Source organism: Gymnogyps californianus, chromosome 5 (assembly GCF_018139145.2).
Source record: "Gymnogyps californianus isolate 813 chromosome 5, ASM1813914v2, whole genome shotgun sequence".
Lineage (NCBI taxonomy): Eukaryota > Metazoa > Chordata > Aves > Accipitriformes > Cathartidae > Gymnogyps > Gymnogyps californianus.
In genome coordinates this window covers 18,423,256-18,444,075 of record NC_059475.1, presented here as the reverse complement: position 1 = coordinate 18,444,075, position 20,820 = coordinate 18,423,256, and the positions used below count along the sequence as shown (strand labels likewise).

At 52.0% G+C, this 20,820-nt stretch overlaps 1 protein-coding gene across 2 annotated transcripts in view; it reads left to right on the top strand.

Moving 5' to 3' along the window:
• Window positions 1–20,820, top strand: part of LSP1 (lymphocyte specific protein 1) — a 52,126-nt gene that overhangs the window by 13,438 nt on the left and 17,868 nt on the right. For both annotated transcript variants that reach the window (XM_050898240.1, XM_050898241.1), the window contains exons 2-4: window positions 13,023–13,175; window positions 16,596–16,685; window positions 19,840–20,035. In XM_050898240.1, the coding sequence (XP_050754197.1) occupies window positions 13,023–13,175; window positions 16,596–16,685; window positions 19,840–20,035 (439 nt within the window). The remainder of the gene's footprint in view (window positions 1–13,022; window positions 13,176–16,595; window positions 16,686–19,839; window positions 20,036–20,820) is intronic.

The window sequence follows — 20,820 nt, the reverse complement described above, 5'->3', positions numbered from 1 at the left end:
CCCCCCCCCCCCCCCCCCCCCCCCCCCCCGTGCAAGGGATGTCTCAGTATGTGTCTTTTTGTGTCCCCTGAGCACTGAAGGCTTCTGCCTAGAAAAAGGATTTTTTTTTTTTTTTTTTTTGGTACGAAATGTATGTCGTGCATGCTGTGATGTGCATTTTCAATTCAGAGATCTGTAAAGGGCCAGATCCTCCCAGGGCTGCAAGCTGACATTGCTCTCTTGATTTAATTAATTGCAATAGTGCTTTGAACCTTTCTCTCAGAGTATAATTGCCAGGGCAGGGAGGTGGACGGTTCAGTTGGGTTTATTCCCGTTTGTCAGCCGGGGCTGAGCCGGGGAGGACAGCTACATTGTCTGCTGGCGCTGGGATTCCCTTCTATGCAGTCACTCTGCTCTTCCCTGGGGGCTGGAAATGCTGCTTTCCTCTGTGGATCTCTGGGATCCTCGTCTGGGTGATGGTGTTGTGCTATGCTGATGGCTCTGACTGGGCAGAAGAGAGGCACTCCTAGCCTCTTTATATTTAATTGAGCAGCTGGATGGGTGAGAGATGGAATTAGGGAGTGCTGGACTCCCATTCTGCGTCTTGGGCACCTCTTGGCTCCCTTGTGCTCACCAGTGCCTGCTGGTCTCCAGCTGGGGGGTGGAAGATGTCAAGGTGGGGGTTATTTGGACATGTATTTTCCAGTCAATTTGGGATTTCCCTGGCTGGTAATGCAGCCTCTAAACCTCACCTCTCAAATGAGTTTCTTGCCTTGGAAGGGAAACTGGCTCCTACAGCCATCCAGTCCCTCCCGCCTTCTCCCGGGGCCCGTTCGGGACCCAGGGGAATCGGCAGAAAAGCTCCCACTGGTTGCAGGGGCCCCCAGGATGGAAAGTGGGCAGGAGGAGTTGACTCCTCTCTGTTCATCCCCTGTTTGGCCCATTGCACTCTTTCCCTGGTCTCAGCCCAGAGGGACTGGGATCTCGGTTACACATCCTGTTTCAGAACAGGGCTTGGTCAGGGGCTCGCGAGGGGTATGGAAACCTCTGCGTGGGTGTGCAGCAGTCAGGGATGGGCTTGGATTTGTAGCCAGCTGGTACTGAGGAGGGCCAGGCAAATGAACTGGGGTGGGAATCACCTGCTTACAGCTGGGTGGCAACTTATTTTGCAGGGTGGCAGATGAAGGGGAGTGAGGGGAAGCACATGTGCCTCATACACAGAAAAGGGGTGTCCAAAGAGCTGTCCGCGGCAGAGCCCAAGACAGGGGTGTTTTCCTGTCCTTAATGGTGTCTCCAAGTTCCTCCTGCTGTGGATAAGGGACTTTTGGTGCCCTAGAGACTCATAGGGCTTTTATCAGATGAACTCTGGGATGACATTTGTCCTGAGTGGGGTTATTACGCTTAATCTGGCTGAGGTTTGGCTTTGTGGCTGTGTTTTCCAGTCCTGCTTACAGACAAGGAGGGAGCTGGGGTGTGAAGATGTGTGAGGGATTTCATCCATGGTTTACACCCAAATAACCCCACTAATGCTCACAGGAGTCAACAGCAGAATAGGCAGGATCTGCTCCATGCACAGCACAGCCTGTTTTGCAGTTGTATTTTCTCCCAGAGCAGTTTTCCTCCTAAGACCAGCTGTGGGGCTGGCTCTGCAAGCCCTGCCACCTCGGATGCAGGCACAAGCACCTTCAGTCAGTAAATGGCTTGAGGCTCCTGGCTTGAAGATATATTGCTGTCAAGACTGCCGTGCTCTGCTTTTATCTGTCCCAAGGTGACCGCAGGCAGAGCAGTTACACTGCGTAGGTCCTAGGTTCTTCTGATGTGCCCGAGTACATCGGTGACCTGGAGCACAAGAGCGAAAATGGCTGCTCAGAGTCATATTCACGAGCACCAGAGATTTCGGTGTGATGCCAAGATTTACCTGGCTGCTCCTGCTGCAGAGCGTCAGCAGGGATAACCAGGGAATTACCTTCTCTGAGCATTGCTCAGCCAAGGGAGGTGCTTGCCAGGCTGTCCTACAGCTGGGTTAAGAGATCCTGAGCTGAAACCAGTGTAAAAGTCTTGTGGATTTTGGGTTGAAGAGCTGAGTCCCAATGCTTAAGCATCCAGCCTTATACTTGAGACAAAACCCCAGCATTTCAGACAAAGTGGCCCATGCCTGTGTGTGGAGCAGGAGTGCCTGGCTGCCATCACCCAAACATCAGTCCCAGAAGCCAAATTTGCATGAAATGGCTTTTCCACTGACCGTGCTGACAGGTTTAGCGCACGCCAGACTTCAAGGTGGGTTGGTGTGCTTGAAAGCAGTGGGCCATGTCGGAGGCACCGCAGGCTGAAGTGCCGAGTCAGCACACTGGGAAACATCCTTCACCCCTTCCCAGCCTGGAGGTGGGCTGGAAAAATTAGCCCTCCTTGTTTCTCACTGGTTTTGCAGAAGGTACAGGCAGGAGCGTGCCATTTACATCTGAAAGGTTGGAGGCTGACAAGAGCCCAGGGTTATGCCTTGCACCACAGACCATGAGTGGTTGAGTAATTACCTGGGAAAGGCATGGGGAAGAATGGGCAATTGCAGGGTTATCTCCCTCCCCTCCTTTGCCCCTTGTGCCCAGGCACTCCCCTCCTCAGGCATAGTCTCTCTATCAGGTTATTCCTGGGGAAAGATTTCTCCCTTTGTAGCACGTTAACAGCGGTGATCCCTCACACGCCCACAAGACTTTGTATTTTTTAAAGTCCTCTCCAAACATGAGCCGCTTTATCCTGTTATCGCAGTCTATTTTTCCTTATCCTTCTAATGAATTCCTATAAATAAGATAGGGACCCAGTGCCTGTCACGTCGATTCATTCAGTTTGTTATCTGCTCCTACTGGAATTTTACTCTCCCTCTGTTTATTGAGACTCGAGTGTTTCACAAAAGAATATGGCTGTTTAATTAACCTACAAATCAGCCTCTCTGTAAATCAGCTGTGCTGCTCCTTGAAACTGGATTATCGGGCCTCTTGGTTGACACCGCTCCCACTAAGTGCTGCGGTGGCTTGCTGCAGTCGCATCCCCGCAGCTGGGCTGTCGGTGCCTGGCTGGGGTGTGCAACCCTGGGGTGAAGCACGGATACAGATGGATGTGCATTAGAAGCACTACTACTCTCGTCTCAGCTGGTTTGGTTTTTATCCAGCATGTGGGTGAATCTCAGGTGCCATTAGGAAGTGAGCTGTGATCTGTTCTTGGGGGGAAGGACAGTTTTCTTGCACACTGCTTGTATGCTTCCTAGCACAATGGGGGACCTGGCCCAGAACAGGGGGTCCAAAGCATGGCTGCTGCACAGGCAACAAATAAATGAGTGTCTATAATTACATGTCTTTGCAATGCTGTAGAGTCTGAAGTGCAAATAATGCTGTGGGGAAGGGGGACTAAATCTTGAGGATGAAAAAGCTCGGGGGAAGAAAACAAGTCAGAAAATTAGATCGGGTGATAAACCTAATTATTTCCTCCATAGGATGGGACTTTTGCTTCTTTATCTTCTGTGGAGTCATTAACATGGGAAGCCAAGCCGTGAGATCTGAAATCATCCTTGCACGCCCCTGTGTTTTGGCCCACCATACATGATGAGATGCTTTCTGCCTCCAGCCGACACCAGCACTCGTGGTCCTGGTGCCCACAAGGCAGCTGCATGCTCCCTTCTTTCTCCCTGCAATGTGCTGCTGCATTGTTGAGCAATGCCCTGGTGATGCTCAGTCCCCCAGCATTAGGGGTAGCTTTAAAATTCCCTGAAATCCTTGAATTTTGGTGTATGTCATGAGTGTAATATTTAGTTTGATGGGGATCTGGGGGCTTTGCCCACCTCTGCAGGGTGCCTTCCTTTCCGCCTGCATGTGATGTTTCCTGGAGCTTGCCAGGATGTGTCTCAGCAGGGAAGATGCTACTCCAGTATTTCTGTCTTGACCTCCCGAGTGCTGAGCTGGGAACAAGGAACTTGAAGCACTTGGCAGGCCTGGATGGTGCTTTGAAGGGGGAGCACATTTTTTTGGGGGGTGGTTGATGCCAGGACATGGTCTGGGCACAGTTTGTTGCCTGGGAGGTAGCTACTGCCTCTGGGGGCTATTGCAGCATGTCTTTACTCCACTTCTCTGGTTTGTGGATAGGTATGGGGAGCAAGGAAAGCTTGCTGTGAAGAAGTGGGGCAGCTCTTTAGGGGGCGACGGGGAAAATGAATGTTCAGGAAGCAGAGCTGCTGTGTGGGGAGAGGAGGGAGGGATGCTGGCATGGGGACAGTGGGAGACACAGGGCTTTCATCAGTGCAATTCATACTTTGCAATGCTGCCTCAGCCTTTCACGAGGAGCCTATGGTCCCTGCAGGGCTTACCTACCATAGTGCTCCCCTTCCTGAATCCTCCCTATTTTGATGTTTTTATTAGTGGCCTTTTTTTTTATCCCTCTGCATCCCATTGCTGGGGCCAGGGCAGAGCTGATGGGGACCTTTGCGAACCCCATGAGTGGAGGGTGGATGGGAAGGGAGAGGCAACCAGATGCTGCTGGTGGGGAGGAGCGGCTGGGAGAGTCCTTTGGGCCAGACTGATCGCCTGGCGCCAGCGGGGCATGGCCAGGGGCTTTCCGCATCCCAGCGTGGCTTTGATGGTGCCAGCTGCTTGCAGAGCGATGTCACTGCATTTTGCAAGCCAGGAGGCTTTGCAGCCCAGCTGAGTCATGGGGCAGGGTAGGGGTAAGGGGCCAAGACAGTGTGTGGTGCGTACCCCCTCCCTGGGTGCCTTGTGGGATGCCCACCCTCTGCTTTCACTCCAAGGAGGGCAGCTCATCCTTCTCTCTCCAGTTGCAGCAGCTCATCCGTCCCCTCTGAGTACCCTGTGGATCCATTCCCAGATTTTCCCAGCCCTGGGGCTTGTTTCTTCAGAAGTACTCCACCTACCATTGACTTTTCCCAGAAGCCAGCTGATGGTTTTTGTTTGAGACAAGTAAGGCTAAAAGCAGACTTCTACCTGCTCTCAAGCAATTGGATATTTAGGGCCTGAACTTGAGCCCGTGGAAATTTTGGGGAGCTGTAGTGAGCGTCTGAGCCCCTTGGGGCTGCAGCTGCAGGTTATCCGCATCCTCTGGTGGGGTGGAGAAGGACGACCACGTGTATCTGAGCATGGTTCAGCTGGAAAGGGCACTGGATGGGGATGCTGATGTCTGAGGCTTTGCAGCTAGGGTGGTGTGTAAGAACACATTTTCAGCTTCCAGACTCTCTTTTTTCCCTTCTCCCACCATTTGTATGACTTAACTCTTTTGATGGAGAATGCTAAAACGGGCACCAAATATCAGCAGCACCATCCCTCAGCTCTATGGTAGGCAGAGAGGCACAGGGCAACCAGGGCTGCCAAGTGCATCTGTCCCATGGCTGGGGTGGCCATGCCCTTAAGCACAGGAGTTGCAATCAGTATTTAGGGACAAAGACTGTTTTTTCTCATGAAGACATGCTGCCTTAGTGCAGCAGTGACTGAGGGATTGCTGCTGACTCCAGTTCCTGTTGCAGTGCAACTCATCAGCGATGGCCATAAACGAAGAGAGCCTCAACTCTCCCAGGGAGTGGAGCAGCATGTTCCCACGGCCTCCCTGCTGCCTCCTGCCAGTGCTTGGGTAGCAAACTCCCTCCTGCTGCTGGGGGCTGCAGGGGTTGGGGAGGACCGTGTCGCCCCAAGGGCTGCAGAATGAAGGACTCACGGCCAAGACAGCGGTGCTATAAAAAGCAGCACGCATGGTACGAATCTCACTCTTAATCCCAGCTTGAAGCAGGGGTAAGGCTATTGCTCACCTCCCTAGGCTCAGACTTGTTTTCCAGCATGAGTATATCAAGAAGGATGCTGGCTGATTGTAGCCAAGGCAGGGAGGCTATGGAGGCTTGCTTCCCTCAGAGAGGGGAAAAATAAAATACAAAAGCTGGGTAAGGCAGTCCGAACCTCTCTGACAAGTCTATTTTCTCCTCTGGCATGCTTCTCCCTTGCAAAAACAGAGCCCAGACTTCCTGCTCTTTAGAAAAAACTCCTATTTCTTGGACCTTAGGGCTGAGATGGAGAGACCGTGAGAAAGGGCCGCAGTTCGAGGTCATATGCAACACCGATTTCTCACACCTACTGAATACTGTGGAGCGCTGGGAGGGCTCGAACTCCAGCCCTTTCCTCCCCCCTGCCAAATTCCTGACCAGTGATGTTAATACATTACTGCACCAGCATATCTGTGTGCTAAGGACCCACAGTCCTGGGGGTGCAATCCATCATCTTGTAAGGGATTCGTTGGGATTCTGTCTGCCATGATTAAAACCAATAATAATAATAAAAAGAAGCAGTCGTTCCCATGGGCTGCCTTGTGCCTCTACGAGTGGGCTGTGCATCACCCATGGCATCTGGAAGTGTGGACCATCCCTTGTGCCTTTCTGGAGCCGCTGTCCTGCGAGAGGCAGGAGGGGACAGACGAGGCTCGTGATGAAAGACCAGCCCTGCCCGCATCCCTCCTCCGAGGTCTGCTCCTGCCATTCGCCACCAGCTTTCTCAAATGTCTCTCGTTTTTCTTGTGGAAGTGGTAAATTACCAGCTTGAGCCTTTCCCTGCCTGTCATGCCACAGTGACAGGTCAGTCTTTGCAGGGAGTTTAATGAAGGCTAAACCAGGCAGAGTTTTATACCTGACACGTATGGATGCATGGCTGCACATCTGCACATCCTTCTTTGGGTGGAAATGAGATGTGCTTTTGTGGAGAAAACCCAAGATTCATTTAAAAAAGAAGAGGTGCTTTTATTTTTAAGGGGGAGGTAGGTCTATGCCGTGCTGCATGTGGTTTTCGTTCCATTTCTGCTTGATGAAAGTTTGGGCCGTATCATATTCTGTTCAGACGCCTTGGTGTGTCCTTATCGCCCGATGTGTGATGCCTTTCCACACCCCTCAGCTCCAGCGGGTTGGTGGGGATAGGCTCTGCAGCCGCCCCTGGGTGTGAAGTGGCTCTACCCTGCTGTTCGCATCTTGAAGGCGAGCTGTGATTTATAGGAGAAACAGGGAGACGTGACTGCGACTGTGCAGTTACAGGTGGGGTGGGGAAGCTTGGTATGAGAAAAAGGCTGAGGGTGAAGCATATATACGCATTTTTTTCCTCGCCCCCCTGCCTCCCTTCTTGTTCAAACTCTGCAGCCTGGACTCTGAACACAGCAATGCAGCTAAGGAATTACATGAATGTATGGGAGGGAGAGGCTTGTGCAGCATCTCTGGCTGCCTTTGACTGACAAGCTGATCTTTCAGAGCTAGGATAACCATCTCCCCCGAGACTAGGCTGAAATAAACTCCCGGCTGTGACATAATAATTTTTGATTTTATTTTTTTTCCCAGTCTCCCTGTATCATACCACTATCCACACCTCCTTCCTTATCCAATGGGATGATTACCCAGTTGTAGTCTTTGCTATCAAGCCGCATTACTCCTAAGCCACAGAAGCCCGTCCATCAAGAAGTGTAACTGTTGCTTGTTGTCTGACTCAGTGATGGCCATACCATAGACACTTTGTCAGCCCATGTCCCCTGGTGTCAGGGAGCACAGCTGTGGTCACTGGTGTTCAGCAGCAGCCTCTTGGCAGAGCATTAATCAGGGGGTCAGGATGCCAGCTGGACCTCCACTCTGTTCCCTACATCTTCCTGGCTTCATGGTGACCTTGGACAAGCCCTTGGGCTTAGGGACACGTTTCTGAAGGTGTCTGATAGGTGGAGGTAAACCTGGGTCTTAGAGGGATCTTTGGAAAGGGCTGAGATGCTGAACTCGGATGCCTAACACTGGTGCCTGTGGTGTGAGGCATCCCCTGGGACGCTGCTTTGAGCCAGGGCATATGTGATTTGCAGGGATGGAGAGAAACTAAGCCATGGCAGCATGACTGTACATTGCATGCAAATGTCCTCAGCCATGACTTCTGTGGTGGCCTGACACCAGTTGTCCTTAATGACATGAGTGGAGGCATTATCTGGGTATTTCAGCATACTTGACTCAGTCACACAGATCCATTATATGCTGTTTATAAGAGATTAATAAGTGATTAATTTGTTGGCGGAAGGTCAAGTGGGTGAGGGAGATGCTCCATCGTAGCCTTTTGAGGGTGCCCTCTTCCATTTCACGTGACAGGGTGAGCTGTACATCTCCGTACTCTTGCCAATCATGTCTGGGCCCTTTATAAATGGCTGATAAATGCAATATGAAATAAAGCCTGGCAGCTCTGCTTGGCAGCAGGATGAACTTGTTGACAGTCCTAGGCCGTATTGTGTACTGATATTGTATCTGACACCGTGACAAGGCAACGGAGGCTGCAATGGATTACGTGGGAAGGGGAAGATCCCTTGCATAGGCTTCTGGCATCTCCCCTTCCCCTAACCTCAACAGGGAGGCCAATGGGATGGCTGCCAGGGGATGCAGAGCTACCCTTCCCAGTTCTTCTCTAGTTCATGTAGCCCCATCTCTTGCAGGTGATATTTTCAGCAGTGGTAGACGTTGTTGCTTTCGCAGGTGATGGGGTAATACGGCCTCTGGGAAACAGCAGCTGTCATGCCAGGGATTGCACATGGTTCCTCCTAAACCCTGTTCCCAAAACCTCTTCCTTCATGAACCCTGGGTCTGCAGGGGCAGCCTACCCCACAGAGGCAGCGACCAAAGTCAACACTGTCCTGGCCAGATACCCCAGCCATCTCAGGAGACAGGAATGTCCAATATGCTGGTAGAGGGTTCCTGGGTTTTTCTGGCGCAGGTCTGCAAAGCCCAAAGCCTCCGGGAGGCATTTCATTTTGCTTTCTGGAATTAGCTTTAGTGCTGAAGGTTGGGTTTGGGCCAGCAAAGCTTCCTTTGAGCCGTCGGCCATGCAAAACACTCCGCGAGTCTGCAGCATTTCCCTTAAACACAGCTCATCTGGTGCCAGAAATTTGCCTCGCCTGAATATTATAATCTCCTCAAGTGCCGGTGAGGAATTGCCCAAAGGAAACGTGACCTTTCCAGCAACGCTGGATTGTCTGGAGCGGGTGTTCGTGGCCATGTGGAATGGCGCAGCCAGAGCGCGGGTGCCTGTATCGTTGTTCTGCAGGAGGAGGAGGTGTTTTGTAGGGCAAATGGAAATAAAACCCCTCCCTTGGCTGGGGGTCCGGAGGGAGGTGAAGTCAAGAGCTGGATCTGAAATGGGCAGCCGGCCCCAGTCAGAGCAGAAGTCTGAGCATCCCAGACGCTTGGCAAGCTGTGAGTCCGTGGCCAAAGCCAAACTGAGGTGCTTTCAGCCTGTCCTTAGACCTGCAGGATCTCCTCACCTCCTCAGGAAGAGATAAGCCCCTTCCACAAAGAGTGTTTTGCCCCAAACCAAGACCTCCAAAAGCTATTGGCAGAGATGTCGGGACCGCATAAGAGAAACGACCTGGCCCTGTGATGAGGTCTTGCCAGAGCAAGCCTTGCTGTAGCTCCTGGCTGCTGGGGCAACAAAGCGGTCCCTCTACCCTCCCTCCCTCCCTCCCTTCTCCAGTCCCCCTAATGTTTGCGTGAGGGGGCGAATTTCCTTTCACCTTGCATGAAAATTCCTCTATATAGGCAGGTGACTGGATGCAGGAATGTAGCACCCTGTAGCTCATCTTGGAAGTCTTCAAGCTTCAAGTCTTCTTGCTTTCCATTTCCCCGTCCTGTGTTGGGTGAAATGAAATGGGGAGCTCTCAGTCCCACCGGCAGCTATAAGCCTGCTTCTTCCCAAAACCTCCCCAGCCTGGGACCGACCTGAGAAAGTGCTGGATGGAGCTGAAGGCAGAGGTATGCAGTATCAACCTGATCCTGAAGCGCTGGGTAATTATTTCTAGAAATGGGAAAGATGGTTGTGCAATATCACTGTGGGCTGAGCATGCTGAGTTACTGAATGTGATTGTGAGCAATTAGAGCAAATGGAAGACTGTGGCCCCTTCTTAGAAAATGGAACTGTTTGGAAATTAAATCTTTCCACCTTTTTGCTTTGAAAGGCAATTTAACAGCTGACCCCCTCTTCACACTTGGGCTTGTCTAAATTGAAATGGCACATTCTGTCTGCGGTCCAACAAACCCTTGTAGCTGACCCAAACGCAAGGACTTTGGCAAGGTTTAGTTTCTTATTTGTCTGGGGGTTTTTTTTTGTTTGTTTTTCACTGAAGACAAATATTTGTGCTGCTAGGTCAGTCAAAAAGGAATCGTCCTTTTCCCTGTGCTTGTTGGTGTGACTACTGAACCCCACAGCATCGCTTATTAAACCTTCCTCCGCTGCCAGCCTGTTTGAGCATGAGAGCGAGCTCTGAATCGGCTAATAAACTGGTTTTAGGTGTTTGCTGGAGGGTGCTGATATTTCTGAACCCAGGGTGAGTGGGGGCTTGGTGGGGGCTCTATCCACAACCCTTATTGCCGAGAGGAGCAGGCAAGGAGCTCCCAGCATTGCAGCCCCGCCACGATGCTCAGTGTGTCTGAGCTGCATCCCAGCACAGCGGCGGGCAACTTGGAGGCTGGCTTGCTCTGTGGCAAAGGCAGCTGGGAAAGATATTTCCCTGCGTTTGCAGAAAAATCCTTCTCCCCAAAACGGTCGCCCCCGGCTCTGTCCTCAGCCCATTCGGATGATGCAGGGACAGAATAGCGAGCCGGTGAGGTCATGGGGAGAGAGTTACTCACATCCAACTGGGAAAGGGAGAGGGCTGCCAACCAATGTTGCTCTCACACCGCAGAAAGCTCGTGTGGTTCGGAGGGGAGCCCCCTCAGGGCTCCCCTGGGCACCCTGGCCAAGCCAGGGGGTTGGTGCAGCGCTGCCTCTGCAGCAGCTTCCCAAGGAGCTGGAGGAGGTGGCGAAGGAATTAAATAAAAATCTAATTTGTTCTGGCATAAACATGGACCTTGCTTCTTGTAACTGGGGCAATATGGGCGAGAGGGGGTTAAGAGCCTTTCCGAATCGGAGACTATCTGGAGCTGTCGCACAAGGGAGGGAGATCATGGCAGAGTTTAATGAATGACTTCATTTATATATTAAAAAAAACACAACAACACGGTGGCTTCCTGCCAGGCCCACAGACAAGGGTTTCTATGGGAACCTGGGGGAAAACAATAAATAGGAGTGTGGGACGAGTACAGAAGGGAGGAGGGGAGCCCAGGCCCTGGTCCGGGTCCACTTTGTTCCCCATGGAGAGCAAGGTGGCAAGGGTTGATGAGGGGGGAGAAGGGGAAAGGGTGGCTGAATTCGCTGCTGCAAAAAGACCCCACCCAAAATAAGGCAGGCAGTAATTACACGGCGGCAGAGCAGTCTCTTGGCCTAGTCCCGGGATCTGCTTCATTCCCTGCTCCCCTGTGGGCTCAGCAGGGATGGGCGACCTGTCTCTGGCTCTGCATCCCAGCTCTGCTGCCTTTGGGAATGTGGGAGTTTGGGAGGGCAGGGATGCGGGGTCACCCCCAGCTTCCTGCCAGCGTGGCAGTGGGACCACTCCACAAAGGGATGCTGCTGGGGCTAAGCTCAACAGTCCTGCCGGTGCTGCAGAGTAAAATAGGCTTCAAGTGAGTCTCCCTTGGAAAGGTTGACAAGGTTCATAGTGTAATTAGAAAAGCCAAATTTTTCTTGAACAAAATGTCTCAATTAAACCCAGCTTTTTTTTTTTTTTCCCTTTGCTGGGAGAGGAGGGGAATATGTCCTGAACCTCAAATGAAAACAGCATCTTAGTGAGGCCCTTGGTGAAGTGAGGTCCTCTTGCATGGTTCATAGTCCAGGCTGTGGGGAAAGCCAGGCAGGCTGGCAGAGTGACACTTCTGAGGTCAGCTGAAATCTGCCCGTCGTTCACTCAAACTGGGCTGAAACAAGTCTCAACTAAGGCATTTTTGCTTTTTTTTCCTTTTCCTTTCCACAAGCTCTTTGCCCCAGTCTGAACTGATGTTGCACTGTATCTCCTACTGAGCAGGTTCATCCTATAGGGACTACAGTCCTCAGGGTGTGCCTGAAGCAGGGGAAGCGCAGGTCGGGCTGGGTCCTGCTGCTGGCAGGAGATCGCCCTCCTGACTCCTGTGTGCGTCCCTTGCACAAGAGCATTTCTGTAAATAGGCTTGCAAACACCAGGGGAAACAGCCTTCATGGTCTGTTTTGGACCTGGCCGAGCCAGGGGCGAGTGGGGTGAGGGAGCACCTGCACCAGCATCTGCGCCAGCATCAGCCCCAGGTACCACAAGTCAGACCTGCCCTGCTCCAGCTGCTATCACCCTTTGGGTGAGCACTGACCACGCCATGGCAGTGTGTCCCTTTCTGCCTGCATCCTGGCTGGTGCCGCCAGTGGTGGAGCAGGAGCTGATCCCGTGCGGGGACTGGCTTTATCACCGGAGGAGGAATGTGGCAGCAGCCGCCTTATCACTTCCTCGGAGATGTGAGAGGCCGTTCTGCTGACAGAGGCATTATTATCCAGGGGCTGAGATGTCTGGGAGAAGCCAGGGCAGGCTTTTCTTCTCTGCAGGGGAGGAAGGAAGCAGGGCAGAGCAGAGCGGGACACAGCTGCTTGCCCTCTGCTGCTGTTCCCTCTGCTCCTGGTCAGGCAGGAGCAGCTCAACCACTTACGGAAATTCACTTCCAGGGTGCAGATCGCGCCTTCCCTGAGCCAAAGCTTGAGATGGGGGTGTGGGATTTCTTGCAGCACTGCAAGACCCTTTACAAACCCTTCCTGGGGTGCAAAGCTGCTTTGCAGGGAATGGTGCTTCCCAGTGGGCTTCCAGTCCGCAGGAAGGTGGCTGGTCTGGGAGGAGGGGGATATGCACAACATCTTCCTTGGGGTTGGGAAAGGCTCTCCTGCACCCCTCTCCCAGTCCATGTGTCCCACCTTATCCTTGCGCATCGGTTGGTCCCACTGTGGAGCTGTGCCGATGGAGGTGGGGATGCCGCTTTGAGGACTGCTGCTCATGGTGGGAGCGCTCCTCTGCAGGAGCCCCCCGCTTGCCGGGGGGAGACCAGGCACCTCGGAGGGTTATTGCCAGGTTTCACAGGCACTGCCCGATGGCATTAAGGATGGGTTTTCCCTCTGGCTTGGCAGGCTGACAGCACAGTGGAGTGTGGAAGACGAGGAGGAGGCAGCGAGAGAGCGGCGGCGGCGGGAGCGGGAGAAGCAGCTGAGGTCCCAGGCAGAAGAGGGCTTGAACGGCACAGTCTCCTGCTCGGAGAGCGCGGGTCCAGCACAGGAAAACCAGTAAGTAATACCCGCAGATAAATCCTTCAGCGACACACTCTCTCCTTGCAGCAAAACTCTCCAGCATCCACTGAGCAAGTGTCTCTGTTGTTCAGGGTGGTTTGGGGATATGGGGAAGTTCCCTAATAGGTTTGGGTTGGGGAATTTAGCCCAGACTAACAGATAGTGTGTTTCTAGTTTGGGCAGAAAAAGCCAGAATCCCTGCGTTGCTCTTGTTTTTGCTTGGAGGCTGGGTGTTTTACTGCCCTGAGAGTTTAAACTATGACAGCTTGGGTAAGGCTGAGCTCAGGCAGGGAGTCCCCATCACCAGGGATTTCAGTGCCTGGTTAAATTTCAGCTTGTGAATCATCCTACGCCGAAACTAACGGAAGTTCCTGATACGTGCGAAGACAGACATGTCCCTGAGGATATGATGCACAACCCTGGGCAGATCATGGTGCTGGTGGCCAAGCGAGCGATCACCTCTCCTGGGTGGGCTCCCCGCTCCTCCCTCAGAGGATGTGGCCCCGGCAGTGGGGAGCACGGAGCTGCTCCTGAGCTGGTGCAGTTCACAGCTCTAAGGGTTAAGTTAACTTGATGCTTTAATGGGGCAGGTCCTAAATAGAAATAGCTCAGGAGGCATATATGGAGATGCTGAGCTATCTGCTGTCAGAGAGGAAACCCCTGGAGAAGGGATAGGATGACCAGTCATGTCCCCAGCATCCCACCACAGCCTCACCGTGTCCATGGTTCAGCAGCCCAGGTGCTGTGCAGCATTGGGGCTGCCAAAAAACCAGTTTGCACTCTGAGTTGCCAAACTCTGTCTTAAAGACCCCAGTCTTCCCACTATTTATGTGTTCAACTTATTGCTATATATATTAAACACAATGGAAAAGTGGTGGCAGGATTTGGGATCACAGTCAGAGGGAAGCAGCAGCTTCATTTTACTGGAAAAATAGCAAAAGCTATTTATAAAAATCTATTTTTTTCCATGCAAAGATCAGTTCTTTCTTAGATACCTTCAAAATTATTCAGAACTTTTTTTCTTTTTTGGTCTCAAAGCTTTGCAAAGAAGCTTCAAAATCTTTTGTGGAAATACACCCGGTGATATTCTGCAGACAAAACCACTGTAGTCTGCCCTAAAAGCAAACAGAAGCTCTGGAAAGTAATAATAATCGTTAGCTTTTCCAAACCTCCCTTCAAATGGGGCCTGGAAAATAATTCATGAAGGTCTTTAAAATGGCAGACATGATCTCTGGTCTCTGCTTTACTGGGAGATGCTGTGAACAGCCTCGGGCACAGAGCAGCATGCAGCAGCCCCAGTAACCCAGCTTGCAGGTTCCAGTCCCGTGCGCATAGGCAGACACGCTGCTGACCCCACGGGACCATTGGTGTTGCCTAAATTTAATTGAGTGCTTAAGCATCTGAGAAGGGGGCAATGACAAGAACAACTCCTAAAATGAGGGGTTTGCTCCCTGCTCCATGATGCTTGAGCTTGCTAGACCAGGCTTCACCAGAAGGATGTTTCTTCTTCTCTGGCCATCCCCTGGTTTCTTCTGCAGCTGCTGACAGCCACCTGGGCTTGCTCATGCAGCTGGGGTCAGCCCTGGCTATTAATCTTCCAAAAAGCTTGGCTCTCTCTTGTGTAAACACTGCCCCCTCCCCTCAGCTCTTCCTGCGCTGGGACTCATCCCATCCATGTCACTCCTGTTTGTGCAAACCTACCCTCGGAATTTCCTTGCACCAAAGGGACAGAGCAAAGCTCCTCTCCTCCCTTTCCCCCACTAAAAAAAAGAGAAATAACCTGTAAAACGATGGGTTTGCAGGAAAGACATGCATGGCCTTGGGAGCCAGAGGGATAGATGTCAGCTTATGTGGTGCTGATGGGGCTGTGCTGGCTCGGTGCTTCTCCTGGGGCTGTGTTTGCAGAGGGGCACAGGGAAGTGACCAGTTTTCAAACAGCATTTGGCTGGTCTCCCTTGCTCCCTGGGAGCTTTTCTGATAGCCTGAGCACACGTTTGTGGCCAGGGCCACAAATATCAGAGCGATTCTTCCTTGGGCATCATCAATGCTGCAGCTCACCTGAAGCCTTGACCAGGGACAAGCAGATCCGTGGTCCCGTCCTGGCTCCACATCAAATTCCCTGAGTGTTATCCTGGGGCATCCACAAGCTACTGCTACACACGCAGCGGAAAATAACCCAGCCTAGGCTGCAGTGTCCTAGACCTATGTGGCATCACTGCTTGGCAGTCTAAGGGGATGCTGAAGCATGGCACAAGCTGGGCTGTGCTCAAACTTGTGGCTGAGCAGCCATTTTGGGTGCGCACCCCCTGCTACCGTCCCTGGTGAGCCTGGGGAGGGCACGTGTTTTTCATAAACCCTCAGCTCCTGCAGTCAGTTCAATGTGAGACTCCCGAATCTCAGAGAAATGCCCCATATTTCAAGCCACCGGGGTCACGGAGGAGGGTAAGCATCTCCTGACACCTCCTAAGAGTCCAGAAAGGCAAAGAAAAGACTCACCCACGTTTATTACATACTTTGAACCTCTGAGTTTTAAACTAATCTGCGAGTCCCACATCCTAATTCCCATTCCCAGGTGACATGACCGCCCTGCATCCCAAAAACATCTGTGAAGCCACCTCCTCAGGCCAATGCTTGCAACGTGGCTGTTCACCCAGAACCCCCGGCCGGAAGACGAGTCTCCTTGCGAACGCAAGGAAAGAAATAGGAAAAGCTCAACAATCCCTGTGCACGGCCAGCCCGCATCTGGTGCCGGCAGCTGTGCGCTCCGGGAGGGCTGTGGCTCTGTACAGCGTTAGGGTATTCACCAGCAGGGAGCCAGAGTCATGCAAGTGCATGTGACTGGCTCAAAGCTGTAGGGGAACATGAGGATCCAACCCAGAACTTGAGCCAGTGTCCTCATCTTTGGGCCTTCTTGCCTTCCTCATCCAGTGATCAGTTTAGGCCAGCTCCTGCCGATATCTTTTCTATGGGGCTGCGTACAAGCGTAGGACAAGCAGCAAGTGAGTTTGAAACACCTCTGGTTCAAACAAGGTAGGGCCAGCTCCAGTACAGAAGACGACCATGGACTTTTTGGTTTTGATGTGCTGCTTGTCTTTTGCTCGCTTGTGTGCGACCCCAGAGACCAGGCAGGCGGTGGGGTGCTCCTGCTGGAGACACAGAGCTGCTCCTTCTTCCTCTCCATCTTGCAGTGGTGCCCTGAGAGACCCCCTTTGTACAAGGGCGCTCCTAAGCACGTGGCAAAGGTGTTTTTCCTGTAACGGAAGATAAGGCTTCAAGTGGGATTTGGGAGCAGCCAGAGGAAGGAAGATGCAATAACTGGAGGGATAGAAGGACAGTATCAGGCTGCGGCTCTTTCGGGCCAGGTCTGGTTTTTTTTGCATCTCTCTCATCCTAATTTTCATTCTTGCTGTGTTTCAGCTATGACTTTAAGCCGTCTGGGACTTCGGAGCTGGAGGAGGATGAGGGGTTCAGTGACTGGTCCCAGAAGCTCGAGCAGCGCAAACAGAGGTGGGTAGGACACAGCTGGACCAAGGGGAGGGGAACCAACGTGTCCAGAAAAAGGACAGTCCCCGAGGAGGGGTGACCAAGCCCAGGTCAAGCCTAGCATGCATAAGAACAAGGCCAGAGGCTGGAGCATCAGCAGGGCAGGATGGGCCCCACACCGCTGGGACGGATGCTCTCTGCCTGCCATCTGGGCTAGTGGGGAGGAGCAGGCTCAGGGACTGCCCCAGGCTTTGGGGATGTTTGGATTGAGCTTTGCACTCCAAGCAATGGCAGCCTGCCAGGACGCCTGGGTTTGGAGGAGTGACAACAGCGGATTTAAGCCACCTGAGCTGCTGCAGGGGCTGAAATGGCCTCTAACATAATCCAGGCCAGCCTAAAAAGCTGTTCTAAGTTATTGCTGCTTCCTGGCTCATGTCAGCATAGTGGGTGTTATGGCCCCAGCCCACCTTGTGCTTGACTCCTCTTTCAGCGGGGGAAAACAGGCAGCAAAGAGCCCTGAGAGGTGCTTGTGTGCCAGCTGTTTAGTCCGCATCTCCCATCACTCTCCCCTTGCTGAGCTGAACTAAACTCTTGCCTTAACCGCTTCCCTTGGACACCATCTACCTGCATGTGAACTCTGTGACTCAGCTCTCTCGGCAGCTTGATTTTATAGGGAATTTTGCCCCTGTGATGACACAGCCTCTTCTTTACCCTTGAGACTGAAAAAATGCCTAAGATTAATATTTACTGCTGAACAAATAAATAGAGCTTGCCTCTTCCTTACTTTTTTCCAAACACTGTAGCTAAACCACTCTGCAAGCTGTACCTTTGGAGCCCTGACCCCACAAGCATTGCTCAAGCACCTCACCGCGGCATTGATTATAACATCTGTGGGAGCAATCAAAAGTCAGCCCCATCTGCTTTTCGGCATGCTGCCTCTTTTTCTGCCCCCCTTGCAAAGAACTTGTCTGGAGAGAAAGGCTGCTGCTGTTCCCTCCTTGGCTTTCAAAAGAGAATTAGCTGGAAGGGTTGCGTTATCCTCTCCAGAAATTGCTCCTTGGGTTTTTATGTGATGCTTGTGTTTATTCTGTAGCGGGGCAGGAGGGTGCTGAGCAGGGGAGGTGGCATCCATGGCAGGTGAAGCCCATCAGAGAGGGGTGGTGCTTCAAAGGCAGCAGCTGTAGGTGAGGAGGCTTTTGGCTAGAGGCTGGCTGGGAGGGGCAGCTGAAGGGGCTCAGACCCTGTGGGCTTGCTGGGAGTGGTTTTTTTGCAAAAGCTGGGCTTGCTTCCTAGCAGGTGGTTGTACCCTATAAAGTTCCTTCAGCAGCTTTGCCCTTGCTCACCTGCCTCACCCGAAGGACAAGCTTGGAGTGTGGTGTGAGCATAGGTAGGCTGTGTGTCTCGCTGGGATGCTCCATGCTGGGACAAGCAATGCTGTGGCCGGGGTTTCCCAATCCCCTCTCTCCTGCTTAACTGAATATGGAGCAAACCCTGTTTTTTCATGTGAAGGACACTTAGGTGGCGGCTATGAATGAGGGGATGGAGACAGTTGCTCTCCATTGGATGGAGCTAAAACAGCTTGTGCATCCCCTGAGGGCCTTGGTGCTAAGGCACATTTTCTTTTTGGTTCTCGTTCCCCGTTTTGTGGGGGGAGATCTATGCTATATCAGCTACATGCAGGAGGGTGTGTCAGACTAGCTGCCTCTCATACAAAATTGCTGTGGTGCAAAAGGCATCCTATAGACTGCATCATATCTGCTGGCCTTAATTTTTAATATGAGCATGCACTTTAGCTGGAGGCATTGCTGGCATTCTGGTTAAGAGAAACTAGTCAGCTGGGCCTTCAGAGCCCATTTGCTGTGGTAACTGCGCTGTCGTGGGAGCATGATTAGTAGCAAGCCAAGTGAGCCAGCATATGCATGTATCAGCTTTTTTCCCCATGTGGTCAGTGAGGAGGGCTGGACAGTGGCTGTCCTGTGAGCTACCTTCCCCGCAGCAGAGAGGTGGGTGGAAAAGTCTTGCTTGAACTTTTTTTCATGTTTTGATGCTGGCTGGTGAGGCAGAAGTGGTGAGTCAGCCTTGCACTTTGGCAGCTGCCTGCTAGCCAGCTCTCTAGCCTTGCTGTCACAAGCCGGGTGATTTTTCTAAGAAATGGATGGGAGGAGAAAGCTATTCTCTGGCCAGGGAAAGTAAGATGGCAATAACATCTTGGTGCACAGCTGTGAGGCAGTGAGAGCTCTGGGGTTACGTGCTCCCACTGACTGTGCCCAAAGGCATGGGCTGCTCTGCTTTTGCAAAGCTGATTGCTTAAACATACTCCTGGGTCTCCTCTCTGCAGCCTCAGAGACCTGGAGGAATCCTCTTGTACAAACCCTGTTGTGGTTTTTTAAACCTAAGCCAAGGGGTGACCCTGGCTGCTTTGGGACTCCTTGGTTTTGCTGGGCTATGACATGAGTGACATGAGTAGAGGTGTAATTTATTCCAGTGGGCTTGTGAAGCACTGTGCCTTGCAAACAAAAAAACCCCCACGTGAGTGGCTGTGCAGCTTTCCCCTGCAGTTTAGCTTCAGCTAGGGAAAAGGTGAATCTTGGGAAGCATGTTCATGTGTTGTTGGTTGGATCCTATTCCAGCAAGAGGCTCTGTTAACATGGAAGATGAGTTTAGGCAGAGGAAGGCTGTGTTTGGTGCTTCATGTTGAATTGATGCTGGGAACCATGGGGGCAGCATCAGATCTGTGTTTGTGCACCAGGACCACAGAGCACGCTGGTTCATCTGGGATTTTGGCTGCAGCCGAGCAGAGAATTGAGCCAGCACCACATCATGGTGGTAGTGTCTTCTCTGCCTGGGGTCTGAGCAGAGGTCTGATCTCTGTTTTCCTGCGGGTCTTGCCCATGGTGAGGCTGGAAAGGTGCAGATACCTTCAGCTCTGCCACAACTCTTAGTTGAGCTGCGTCTTGGACATTCAAAATGTGGGAGTGTGATGTGACTGCTGTTGCATCTGGGCACCGGAACTGGATGGGACCATGAAGTGGCTGTGAGCCCTGGCGTAAAACACACAGCAAGTTGTAAGATTGGGGGAGTGATAAAATTGGATTTCTAGAGGTCTGAGGCACCTGATGGTGTCTGTAGGCTCATAACAACATGTTTTGCTTCTTTGACCTCTCTCCCCCACCTCTAGGTCTCCACAACAGTCGTATGAAGAAGAGGACGGTGGTGTGAGCGAAGCTGAAGTCAAACTGGAGCAGATCCAGCTGAATCGGGAAAGCCCGGAGGAGATCCGGGAGCAGAATGTGGTTATCGGGGAGGAAGAGAGGCTGTGCCAGGAGGAAGAACAGGTCCAAGAGCAGGAGGAAGAGGAGAGAGCCGAGCAAGAGGTGGGATCAGGAGGAGCTGACTTTCTCCTCTCCACAGGGCTGGTGGGAGAGCTGGGGCTGGATGCTGCTCTCCAAGAACTCAGCTCACCATTGCTGCTTACACTGCTGAGTGTTGAGCCCATGTAGACATGCTTTCATGGCAAAACCTGGGGCTGGTGCCACTCTGGCCTGTGTGCCTTCTTGGGGTCATGGCAGGCAGCCTCTGCCCTCTTGTGAGGGTGATGTGTTTGCTCCCAGAGTTTGTGGTGGTTTAGTCATGTCCCTGTAATAGTGAGAAGGAAAGTGCTACTATTTCTCCTGTAATTTTTGTAGGCAGTGAGTAGCACTTCAGGAGAACTCAAATCTGAATTTTACTGCTTGTTTTTCTCTCCCCAGCCTTTATCGCACCTTTGGAGCACTTTGTCTTGATGTATCTCTAAATCTTGCATTGCTCCCAGCTGAGGTTTTCTTTCTTTGCTCTTCTGATGAGGCGTAATTCCTGGTTAACAAGAGAGACAAAGCTGGAACTTGAGTGGTGTGCAAGTCCATTAGGGTGGCTGAGCTTCAAATATCTTTTGCTGCAAATGGATTTTGACTTGCTGAAACTAGTATGCTTTTTGCATTTGAACTGTGTGTGTGACTCTTTCTAGCCCTTTATTCTAAAGGCAGCTGCTCTCCTTGTGGCCTCTAAATGAGAAATTCGCATCTTCCTATCTCAATAGTGGTAAGAAATCTTTATTAACTGATGCAAGGGCCCCTTTCCATATCATTTTGGAACCCTGAACCTGCAAAATTTCTCTGATTCC